We start from the raw sequence: 12844 nt of genomic DNA, 5'->3' as shown, positions 1-12844 counted from the left end.
AACGAAAATGAACAGTAACAAACCTCTGACAATCTGCTGAAATGATGAAAAAACCTACCATCATCAACATAAAACAGGAATAAACATGTTAAGAGTTCTCCAAATCACCTTATATTTTCCTTTTTCTTTTTTAAAGTCTCAATCTCCTAGCCACTTGATCTTCTTCTCCCCTTTTTTTAAAAAATAATTTCTCCTAATCACATGATCTTTCAACAACAACAACAAAAAACAACCAAAATAACCAGCGTAATTCCACAAGTGGAGTCTGGGGAGGGTAGTGTGTACGCAGGCCTTACCCCTACCTTGTGAGGATAGAGAGGCTGTTTCCGATAGACCTTCGGCTTAAGAAACACAAACAGGAAGCAACCAACAATAACAACACAAGAAAAAACAAAGCTACGATGTATAATAACAAAGATCTAAAAGTAAGAAGTACAAGAATACTACTAACAAAACTGGTAAAAATGACACAATATGGGATAACAAAGATCTAGGAACATGAAAATGTAAGAATAGTACTAATCTTTCATCAAACATAAACCAGCAGCACCTGCGCCGGAATTTGTACATCCTGCTTCAAACATCATAGAAGATAGGACCAGAGACTCATGGATTAGAAGTCTAAAGTAATTATCCGATAACTAAATGCCAAACAGCAAGTCTCCTGGAACAGGAAGAGTAGTTCAAGCAAGAAAGGCAAGGACACAATACTCGAGCGACTATAAAAGGAAACCTGGAATGCATTATGCCAAATGATGCTATTATTGTATAGACGCACAAACCAAGCTAAAATGCAACAGCATCAAGTACAAGATGCTGACTGGCTAATAGCAAGGCATGCACAAGGGCAATACATGTAGTTTACCTTGTTTGGCGAAAGGTAAGAGATTCTCTAGATTGAATTTCCTCATCCATTCATTTTTCGTTTTAGTATTACGGGAAATCTGAAAATGTTCCCTAAACAATTACCTAAACAGAACTATTTATCCAGGTTATATGCAATGCAACAAATATTTTCCTTCAACCTTGTTTAGTCTAGGATTACCATGTACATCCCACATATGAAACCATTGCGCAGAAGTATTATACTAAATCCTGGGAAAAATGAATAACTTAACCATGCAAAAAACAGTAAAAGCTTTAATGGGAGCAGCAACTGAAACAACAACCACACAAACGTAATATCCCAGAAATAGAGTGACTTGAATTGAGCCAAAAGAAGGCTGATATCATAAATGAAGAGCAAACTTTCTCATTAAAAGTTTACAGAGTAGTGTGGCATCATAAGCACACACAAATACACTAAACATCTATCTTTTCTTTTTCTGTTTTTTTTTTCATTTTTTTTCCCCATTTTTTCTTGCTTCATCAATGGACATTCTGTCCATTCTCAACAACACCTAGACCATACAAGACACCGGCATACTTTTCCATTGATCCACTAAAGAAGTTCTCTTTCAACTTCCTAAAAGTACAAGCTGTAAGCAAGCTATCCGAACCGGCCTGATGGCAAACTCCAACTCTCTCAACCTCCAACAACTCAGCAAGCTTGTTCAATCCACCATGAAGACTATTACAGAACTTCATCAAATGCTTAATATCGAAAACCACAGGAAAATACATGTTGATTAAGTTAAAGAAACCTGTTTGAGTATCAGGCAAATCCTGACAAGTCAAGATTTTCAATAAGTAACCAAAATCATAACCACTATGAAATGTAACCCAATACACATTATCATTTAGCACAATTCCTGAAGACATTAAAAGCTCACCAAATCTCGTAGCATCAATACCCTTTTCAATATTCTTCTTGAAATCAATGCCACTCTGCCTCAACAACTCAATTGAGTCATTAGCATAAACATCCTCATTTGGATTAAAATCACAGAAATTAAACTGCCAAATGCAGTATTTATCAGTACCACACTTTGGTAAATTCCCATTTTCATCAGAGAATGTTAACCCCAACTGAATTAACTTCAACAAATCCACATTATCCTTTAGGGTTTGGTAATGATAATCGTTACTGTTCTTGAAATTTCCGACAGGTCGAAGAACAACACCTGGAAATTCCGTATCCATTGCAATGTACGGATACTCATCGACGATTTCTCGGATCAAATCGAACTCTTGTTCCAGATTGTCACTCCATACTTCTCGAATGTGAATCGAATCGCTTTTGGGTAAAAGCGACATTTCCCAGAAAATTAATTTGTACCCAAATCACAAAAAACCAAAAAGGATCTCTTGGAAATCCTCAAATCCAAAATCAGATCTGCAAAAAAATTGAAAAAGATACAAACTTTACCAACCAATAGCTCTAAATCTAACTGACAATAAAATTTCCATAAAAAATAAAACAGAAACTAAAACAATTGATGTCAAATCTTACCTTGTAATACATAAAGATTTGAACTTTGTAATAATATATGAAGGGAAATGATGTGAGGCGGTGAAAAGGGATAAGAATCAGAGATATTTTAATATTTTCTTTTGGAGGAATAAGGTTCTTCTAGAGAGAGAGAGAGAAGATAAGGTACGTGAGGTGGATGGGGGTGGGTAGGGCTGTCCACCTCCTTCACAGCTCCAAATCTCTGATTATAAAATTAGAGCTTTTTATAATGTTCGTTGGTTTTGTTTTCTTTTCCATTTTTTTCCTGCAAAAACAAAAGCTGATGCAGAAGACTACGAAGTAAATCCCTTTTAAATTGCAAATATCTGATTTTTTCTCAAATATTTAGTGTGTTATAAATATATTATATTATGGATGTTCATTTAGTATTCCGTTGTAAATAAGCTTCTTATATGGGATTCCACCGTAAATATGTTTATTTATTTAGTACTCTATTGGAAATAAACTTCCTGAAGAAGCTTATCACTTCGGTACCCGGTTATGGATAAACATTACCCCCAGTAGAAGATTATCCATACCGAATATAATAAGTTTATCCTTTCAGTACCCAGTTATGGATAAACATTACTCCCGGTAGAAGATTATCCATACCGGGTATAATAAGCTTATCCTTTCAGTACCCAGTTATGGATAAACATTACCCCCGGTAGAAGATTATTCATACCGTGTATAATAAGCTTATCCTTTCAGTACCCAGTTATGGATAAACATTATCCCCGGTAGAAGATTATCCATACCGGGTATAATAAGCTTATCTTTTCAGTACTCCGTTATGAATAAACATTGCTCTCAGTAGAAGATTATCAATATCTGGTATAGTAGCAGCTTACACAACAGCTTCCTTTCTTCTATAAATAGATGAGATTTCAGTTCACTATGGACATCAGTTTGAATTCGAATAATATATCAGTTTCTTTCTATAGTTGTATTTACTTTACAGTCTTTATTTTATAGCACGTTATCAGCACGAGACTCTGACATCTCGAGCAAATACTTTGAAAGTATTAGAGGTAATAACTTTCTTTTCCTAAATAATGTCAAATCTTTCTAAACTTGAATTTGTAGCCCTGGATATATCGGGCAAAAGCTACATGTCTTGGGTGTTTGATGCTGAAATTCATCTTGATGCGATGGGTCTGGCAGACACCATCAAGGATAAAAATCAGGCATCAAACCAAGACCGTGCCAAAGCAATGATATTCATACGACATCACCTTGATGAGGGCCTGAAAATGGAATATCTTACTATTAAAAATCCAGTCATACTGTGGAATAATTTGAAAGATAGATATGACCTCCTACGCCATCACCTTGATGAGGGCCTGAAAATGGAATATCTCACTATTAAAGATCCAGTCATACTGTGGAATAATTTGAAAGATAGATATGACCACCTGAAGATGGTCGTTCTTCCACAGGCACGTTATGATTGGACTCATCTAAGGCTACAAGATTTTAAATCTATCAGTGAGTATAATTCTGCTATGTTCAGAATTATTTCCCAATTAAAATTATGTGGTGATAATATTACTGATCATGATATGTTGGAGAAAACTTTCACCACTTTTCATGCCTCGAATATGCTCCTGCAGCAGCAATATCGAGAGATGGGATTTAAAAAGTATTCTGAACTTATCTCACATCTTCTTATAGCAGAGCAACATAATGGGCTATTAATGAAAAATCATGAAAGCCGACCTATTGGTTCTTGTCCATTCCCTGAAGTGAATGAGACGAACTTCCACCAAGCTAAACGTGGAAGAGGTCGTGGCCCCAGTCGTGGTCATGGCCGTGGTCGGGGAAGAAACCCCAATCATGGTAATAATAATGCACCAAAGAAGCCTCCTCACCACCAGCAGTGGAAAAGGAAGGAACAAAAGCATGAAGCGGTGCAAGCGCCAAATGCAGAAAATGCATGTTATTGATGTGGAGGAAAAGGGCACTGGTCACGTACCTGTCGTACACCAAAGCACCTGGTTGAGCTTTATCAAGCCTCCCTGAAGAAGACAGAAAAATGCTGAAGCAAATTTTATTTCTGAAGATAATTTAGACTTCATGCATTTGGATGTAGCTGATTACTTTGCACTCCCAGAAGGAGAAACAAGTCATGTAATCGGTAGTGAATCTGTAGAAATGTAAATATTTTAATTTTTGTTGTTTGTAATAGATAGTATGGTTATGTAATTGTTGTACATAAATAAAAGTTATGCTTTGATAATGATGTTTACTATAATATATTTTATTTATGTTATTTTGAAGAATATGGATAATCCTCAAATTATGTTTGGATCAAAGACAAATCATGAAGATATTTGTGTTATTGATAGTGGAACAACTCATGCCATATTCAACGATTAGAAATACTTTTCTTATTTGCATAAGGAAAAAGCAAATGTTTCAACAATTTCTGGTAATATAAGTTTGATTGAAGGCTCCGGAAGAGCCATAATATTTCTGTCTAAGGGAACAAAACTTATTATAGACAATGCATTGTTCTCCTCCAAGTCCCGAAGAAACTTGTTGAGTTTTATAGATATCCGCCGAAATGGGTATCATGTTGAGACAATAGATGAAATGAACAGGGAATATCTTTGTATTACAAAGAATATTTCTAGCCAGAAATGCATTGTAGAAAAGTTACCAACTTTATCTTCTGGCTTATACTATTTAAAAATTAGTACAATTGAAGCACACTCTATCGTAAACCAGAAGTTTACGGATTCAAATACTTTTGTGCGGATTCAAATACTTTTGTGCTTTGGCATGGCCGTTTGGGCCATCCCGGATCAATAATGATGAGACGAATTACTGAAAATTCGAGTGGGCATCCATTAAAGAACCTGAAGATTCTTACAAATGACGAATTTTCTTGTGATGCTTGTTATCAAGGAAAAATGATCACTAGACCATCACCAATGAAGGTTGATATTGAATCCCCTGCCTTTTTAGAGCGTATACATGGGGATATATGTGGACCTATTCACCCACCAAGTGGGTTGTTTAGATATTTTATGGTCCTAATAGATGCATCTTCAAGATGGTCTCATGTGTGCCTACTATCATCTCGCAACCTGGCGTTTGCAAAGCTATTAGCCCAAATAATTCGATTAAGGGCACAATTCCCAGATTATCCTATAAAGGCCATTCGCCTTGATAATGCTGGAGAATTCTCATCTCAAGCTTTTGATGATTATTGTCTATCAGGTGGGATAAAAGTTGAACATCATGTAGCTTATGTTCATACTCAAAATGGCCTTGTAGAGTCATTTATTAAACGCCTGCAATTGATAGAAAGACCACTACTTATGGAAAAAAAATTGCCCACTACTGTTTGGGGCCATGCTATCTTGCATGCAACATCACTTATCCGTCTCAGACCGACACATTATAATAAATATTCTCCGTCACAATTAGTTTTTGGTCATGAACCAAATATTGCCCATCTACGAATTTTCGGATGTGCTGTATATGTGCCAGTAGCACCACCACAACGTAGTAAGATGGGACCACAGAGAAGGATAGGAATATATGTTGGGTTTGAATCACCCTCTATTATTCGCTATCTTGAACCATTGACAGGAGATTTATTTACTGCTCGATTTGCAGATTGTCGGTTTGATGAAACAAATTTCCCACAATTAGGGGGAGAGAAAAAGGAAATCAAAAGAGAAATTGTGTGGAAAGTTTCATCATTATCTCACTTTGATCCCCGTACCCCTATATGTAATCAGGAGGTCCAGAAGATCATCCATTTACAGAATATAGCAAATCAAATGCCAGACGCATTTACTGATTTGAAAAGGATAACTAAGTCACATATCCCAGCAGAGAATGTGCCTATCCGAATTGATGTCCCAGTAGGACCATCTACTAGCATGAGAGCTAGTGAACCTAAAGCACGCCTGAAGCGTGGTAGGCCTTTGGGTTCTAAGGATCGAAATCCTCGAAAAAGAAAATCGACAAATGATCAAAACGATACTATGAAGGGATCCCCTGAAGAGACCCAAAATCTGATTAGTTCTGAGATTCCTGAAGAAATCAATGAACCTGAAGCTCATGTGAGTGAGGAACTTTTAATAAGTTCGAACGGTGATGGGATTAATTTAAATCGATTTGAAATAGTGGTGGATAATATTTTTGCATATAATGTTGCACTTAATATTATGCAAGATAGTGAGGATCTTGAACCTCGATCTGTCGAAGAATGTCGACAAAGATCTGATTGGCCAAAATGGCAAGAGGCAATTCAATCGGAATTGAAGTCACTTGCTAAAAGAGAGGTCTTTGGACCAGTAGTCCAAACACCTGCTGGTATAAAACCAGTTGGTCATAAATGGGTTTTTGTGCGAAAAAGGAATGATAAAAATGAAGTTGAAAGATACAAAGCTCGCCTTGTTGCACAAGGATTCTCACAACGACCTGGAGTCGATTTTGATGAAACATATTCACCTGTTATGGATGCCATAACATTTCGATATCTCATCAGTTTAGCACTACATGAAAAGCTTGAAATACATCTAATGGATGTAGTTACAGCTTATCTGTACGGTTCACTTGATAATGAAATTTATATGAAAATCCCTGAAGGATTTAAAATGCCTGAAGCAAAATCTCAGGAAATGTATTCAATCAGATTACAAAGATCTTTGTACGGTTTAAAGCAATCTGGGCACATGTGGTATAATCGCCTTAGTGAATATTTGCTGAAAGAAGGTTACATAAATGATGTTATTTGTCCATGTATTTTTATAAAGAAAATGGCATCAGAATTTGTTATACTTGTTGTTTATGTTGATGACATAAATCTTGTTGGAACTCCAGAAGAGCTCCAAAAGGCAATTGAATATCTTAAGAAAGAATTTGAGATGAAAGATCTTGGAAAGACAAAACTTTGTCTTGGTCTGCAAATTGAACATTTAGCAGACGGGATCTTTATCCATCAATCTGCCTATACAGAAAGGGTCTTAAAACGCTTTTACATGGACAAAGCGCACCCATTGAGTACACCAATGGTTGTTCGATCACTTGAAGTGAATAAGGATTTGTTCCGACCTCCAGAAGAGGACGAGGAACTCCTTGGTCCCGAAGTACCCTATCTCAGTGCAATTGGTGCACTAATGTATCTTGCTAATGCTACAAGGCCTGACATAGCATTTTCTGTTAATTTACTAGCAAGATATAGTTCTTCTCCTACACGGAGACATTGGAACGGGATTAAGCATATATTGCGATATTTAAAGGGAACTCTTGATATGGGTTTGTTTTATGCTAACAAAGATAGTGCAGACCTTGTTGGTTATGCAGATGCAGGTTATTTATCTGATCCCCATAAAGCTCGATCTCAAACCGGCTACGTATTTACATATGGAGGTACTATCATATCATGGCGCTCCACAAAGCAATCTATTGTTGCTACTTCTTCAAATCACGCTGAGATAATAGCTATTCATGAAGCAAGTAGGGAATGCGTATGGTTGAGATCAATAATTCATTTTATTCGAGAAAAATGTGGTTTGGAATGTGAGAAAAGACCCACAATTTTATACGAAGACAATGCTGCATGCATAGCCCAATTGAAGGGAGGATTTATAAAAGGAGATAGAACGAAGCACATTTCACCAAAATTATTCTACACACACGATCTTCAGAAAAATGGTGACATTGATGTGCAACAAATCTGTTCAAGTGATAATCCAGCAGATTTATTCACTAAATCTTTGCCAACTTCAACTTTTGAGAAGATGGTATACAAGATTGGAATACGGAGACTCAAATATTTGAAACAAGGTTTTCATCAGGGGGAGTAAAATACGCCATGCACTCTTTTTCCTTTACTAAGTTTTTTTCCATGGGGTTTTCTTTATAAGGTTTTTAATGAGGCATCTAGCAATGCGTATTACTAAATATGTTTACTCTTTTTCCTTCACTGAGATTTTTTCCCACGTGGTTTTTCCTAGTAAGGTTTTAATGAGGCACATTATCTTTTAATGAACATCCAAGGGGGAGTGTTATAAATATATTATATTATGGATGTTCATTTAGTACTCCGTTGTAAATAAGCTTCCTGAAGAAGCTTATCCATATGGGACTCCACCGTAAATATGTTTATCTATTTAGTACTCTATTGGAAATAAGCTTCCTGAAGAAGCTTATCACTTCGGTACCCGGTTATGGATAAACATTACCCCCAGTAGAAGATTATCCATACCGGGTATAATAAGTTTATCCTTTCAGTACCCAGTTATGGATAAACATTACCCCTAGTAGAAGATTATCCATATCGGGTATAATAAGATTATCTTTTTAGTACCCAGTTATGGATAAACATTACCCCCGGTAGAAGATTATCCATACCGGGTATAATAAGCTTATCCTTTCAGTACCCAGTTATGGATAAACATTATCTCCGGTAGAAGATTATCCATACTGGGTATAATAAGCTTATCTTTTCAGTACTCCGTTATGGATAAACATTGCTCTCAGTAGAAGATTATTCATATCTGGTATAGTAGCAGCTTACACAGCAGCTTCATTTCTTCTATAAATAGAAGAGATTTCAGTTCATTATGGACATCAGTTTGAATTCGAATAATATATCAGTTTCTCTCTATAGTTGTCTTTACTTTACAGTCTTTATTTTATAATAGAGTGGTTATTGATTAATAAAAAAATTGGAAATTAGGGAACTAGTTACTATAATAATGATAATTGGGGACCACCTTTTTGTTGGGTGGTGTTTAATGGAAAAGTGGGGTTTTCTCAAATAAGAGATTTTTTATTTTTTATTTTTTTTGTGTCTTTTCGGGCTGGAGTAGTTTTGTTTTTCTTTTTTCTTTTTTTCTACTTATTTTTTGTTTTGTTTTGGTTGATGAATGTGAAAAGTGGTTTTATATAGGAGAAAGTGGGCAAAAGAATTGAAATGTGGGTTTTACTAAAAATAAAGAATAGACAAATGCCACGTCCTTAGTTGTTAACTAAGTACATGTGCGGTACTTGACAACTCGCTCACGATCTTGCACAACTTGCTCACGTTCTTGCTATGTCAAGTCAGCCTTACTACACTCAAGATCGCTAAGAGAATGGAAGAAAGAACACAAGAGAATTGTTAAAGGAAGCTTTGTATTAGAGAGAACTTGAATTGTTTGCTTGATGAATTACAAATGAATGACCCCCTTTATATACTAATCTCCTAGGGGCTAGTGTGTAAATATTAATTATTACACAAGTCCTTGATATTTACAAGATAAGGGCCTTTTCTAGAATTCTCTACAAGCCTAGAAGATTCCAAGGACTTTCCTAGCAAATCCATAAGATTTAGGTTCTTCCTAAGGAAATGTCCATACCTCTCTAGAATTTTCTCACAAATGCTAGTCTTCTTCTTATTTAAGCTTCCACATGACATTAATATATGTCAAATGACACCTATGTGGCATGATGATATGGAGGGTCATCACACTCTCCCCCACCTAATATTGCGACGACCGCGGCGCAATGCTGCTGCATAAACTCACGGATCTTATCTTTGAATTGCCACAAGTCTTCATATCGTTCCCATGTGGCCTCCTCCGGTGATTGCCCTTTCTAATGGACGAGGAACATATCTGTGGCTTTTTGCCCTTGATTTCGCCTGGCCTGGTAATCTATGATAGTTGTAAGCACGTGATTTTTGCCCTATGAAAGAATTACTCCCAAAAAATTCAGAATAAAACAATTTTCCTTTGTGTGCAATTTTTGTATTTTTTTTGGTATTTTTGTCTGTGCTGTTTATTTGTTTAAATTAATAAAAATATAAAATATGTCGCATTTTTCATTTAGTATTTATTTAAGTTTGTTTTACAAAAATGAGAAAATCATAAAAAATAATCTTTTGCATTTCTAGCATTTTAATGTCCAAATTGTGTGATTTTTATTTGTATTAATGTTTAATTGTGCATTAATTGTTATTGGGAGTTAATTTGCGCTTTTATAACTTAATAATAATTTAAGGATTTTTAGAATTTAGTTTTAGAAAAATAAAAGAAGAAAAGAGAGCAGAATATAAAGAAAATCGGAATTGGGTTCTTCTTCAAATTCAAGCCACAAGCCCAAAAAATACCCAACCTTCCCCATGACCCGGTCCATTTCAAACCGGTTCGACCCGGTCCATAACCCAAATACCCAACACCCCCCTATCTTACACAAAACAAAACAAAAAACCAAAAAAACCCTAAAAAAAACAAAAAACCATCCGCCACCCCCTTCTCTTCTTCTTCCTCTCTTTCTCCTCCTACCCCAAGCTCCCCTCCCATGGCTGCCCTTTTCCAGCCAGCCCTTCCCCTTCACCACACTCACACACACACACCACTACGAAGCTCGTCTTCTCCATGTCGAGCTCGAAGCTCGTTCATGGCTGCCCTCTCCTTTCATCTTCAACCAACAAACCACCCCCCTCTCCGTCAAACGAGCTCCAAACAACCACCTCCTTCTGCATCGTTCTTCTTCTTCTTCATCGAGGGCAGAACCCCATCAACGACCCAGCTGCTTCTGCCTTCATCTTACTCGTCGTCAAGCTCAAGCTCGAGCTCTCATGGCAGCCATGGCTACTCCTTCATCTTCTTCGTTGGCCTCAACAGTAGCCCCTCCTCACCATATCGGACGACCACCTGAAACAGTCCCTTCTGCTGCTTATGTTGCTGCCTGCGTCGTCCAAACAAGCCCTCGCCTGCTGCTGCCCGTTGCTTTTTCTTCGTCGCAGCCAAACGACCCTCGACGAGCTTCTGCTCCTTCCACCTCCGCCACCACTGCCATGGCTGCCTCTTCTTCTCCTTCGTCGCCTGCTGCTACTGCTTTGTGCTGCTGCTAACTGCTTCATACTGCTGCTGCTCCTTCATCTTCGTTTCTTTCGCCATGGCTATTGTCGCAGCTTGTTGCTTCGTCGTCTTCAAGTCCGTTTATGTCAAAGTTTCGTTGGTTTCGTTTAAGTTCGTTCGAGTTCGTCGTTGGTCATTTACGGTCAGTTGTTCTAAGTTTTATTTCTTCCGTATTTTTGTTTGATATTTTCGGATCTAAAATTAGATATGTTTGATATTAATTTCATGCTTATCGTTTTGTTATTTTCTTCAGTTTGTTTCATTCATTCTTTTTGTTTATTTTTAGGAAGAAATTGATTAGTTTAATAATAATGTTGTTAGATTTAAGTTGAAGATTCAATTAATTATTTTTCAGTTTATTTTATTAATTTTAAAGGATTTAATTTTAATATAGAAGAGTGTTAGTTTAAATCGCTTGAATCCGTTGTTTGTTGTTTAATATAGATTTAATTCTTGTTCATTTTGTTTGAAGTTCGTTTTTAATTCAGTGATTTAATGTGAAGTTATGTTTTGGTTTTTAATTTTTTGATTCAATGTATCTTTGTTATAATTTTGTTGGATTTAATTTAAAAAGATCAATTGATTATTTGAAGTTTAGTGATTTGAATATGTTTATTTGTTTTGTTTAAGCTTAATTCGAGTTTAATTCGAATTTGAATAAAACTTGCTTGTTATTGTTGTTGAATCTTTTCATTTATGTCCATACTTTGTTTGATTGTTCTTGAATCCGAAATTAGTATAAGTTTGATCTTCTTGTTTGTTGATTATCATTTTTGATTATTTCTTCAGTTTGTTTCATGATCTTGTTTAGTTTTAATATAGAAATTGTTGGTTGTAATGTTGTTAGATTTAATTTTAAGTTCAAATGATTATTGAATTTAGAAATCTGAATATACTTGTTTGTTGTTGTTGTTGAATCTAAAAGTAGGTTTGTTTGTTGTTAAAAAATATTGTTCAATCAAAATAATTTTAGTTGTTTCTTTGTTGTTCATCATTTAGTTTGAATTTGTTGTTGAAAATTGTTTAGAAATTGGTCATATTTGCTGTATTTTGGTTGAAATTGATTAGGTGAATTGGTTATAGCTGATGGGGGTAGTTTGGTAATTTGCAGTACGTTCAGGGGTAAAATGGTAATTTCAGTAAGGTTAGAGGGGTATTTTTGGAATTAAAATTCTGAACAATTATTTATTTTGAGTGCTCTGTCAATTAGGATTAAAATAATATTAAAATAATCAATAATGGGGGGACAAGATATAATGGTGGGGAATAATACAATTGTTTAATATAAGCATGGGGGACAAGACATAATGGGGGGGGGGGATAATGTATTTGTTTAATGTAAGCATGGGGAACAAGACATAGTGGGATTGCGGGGCTCAAGAAAAGTTGTTTAAATAAATAATAATTGTATTTTTTATGTAGTAGTGAGTTTGGTAAGAGAAAGTGATTGTTTTATTAATTGATTAAAGAGTTTGGGATGTGAGATAAATGGAGAGACTTGATCAGATTTTTAAAAAGAAAAAAAAAAGATGAAGAAGGAAGAATACAAAAAGAAGATAGAGAGAAAAAAAAGGAGCTGAAT

General features: G+C 35.7%; 1 protein-coding gene across 1 annotated transcript; it reads right to left on the bottom strand.

Annotated features, from left to right (window-relative positions):
- Positions 1 to 1198: 1198 nt before the first annotated feature.
- Positions 1199 to 2674, bottom strand: LOC104212913 (probable CCR4-associated factor 1 homolog 7). Its single transcript, XM_009762288.2, has 2 exons — positions 2393 to 2674; positions 1199 to 2275 (listed from the first exon to the last, which is right to left on the bottom strand). Exon 2 carries the CDS (start codon positions 2194 to 2196, stop codon positions 1369 to 1371), a length of 828 nt encoding a protein of 275 aa, XP_009760590.1. The 5' UTR covers positions 2197 to 2275; positions 2393 to 2674; the 3' UTR covers positions 1199 to 1368.
- Positions 2675 to 12844: the final 10170 nt, after the last annotated feature.

This window comes from Nicotiana sylvestris, chromosome 6 (assembly GCF_000393655.2).
Source record: "Nicotiana sylvestris chromosome 6, ASM39365v2, whole genome shotgun sequence".
In the NCBI taxonomy this organism is placed as follows: domain Eukaryota; kingdom Viridiplantae; phylum Streptophyta; class Magnoliopsida; order Solanales; family Solanaceae; genus Nicotiana; species Nicotiana sylvestris.
The sequence above is the reverse complement of the archived record's forward strand: the minus strand, read 5'-3'. Positions and strand labels throughout refer to the sequence as shown.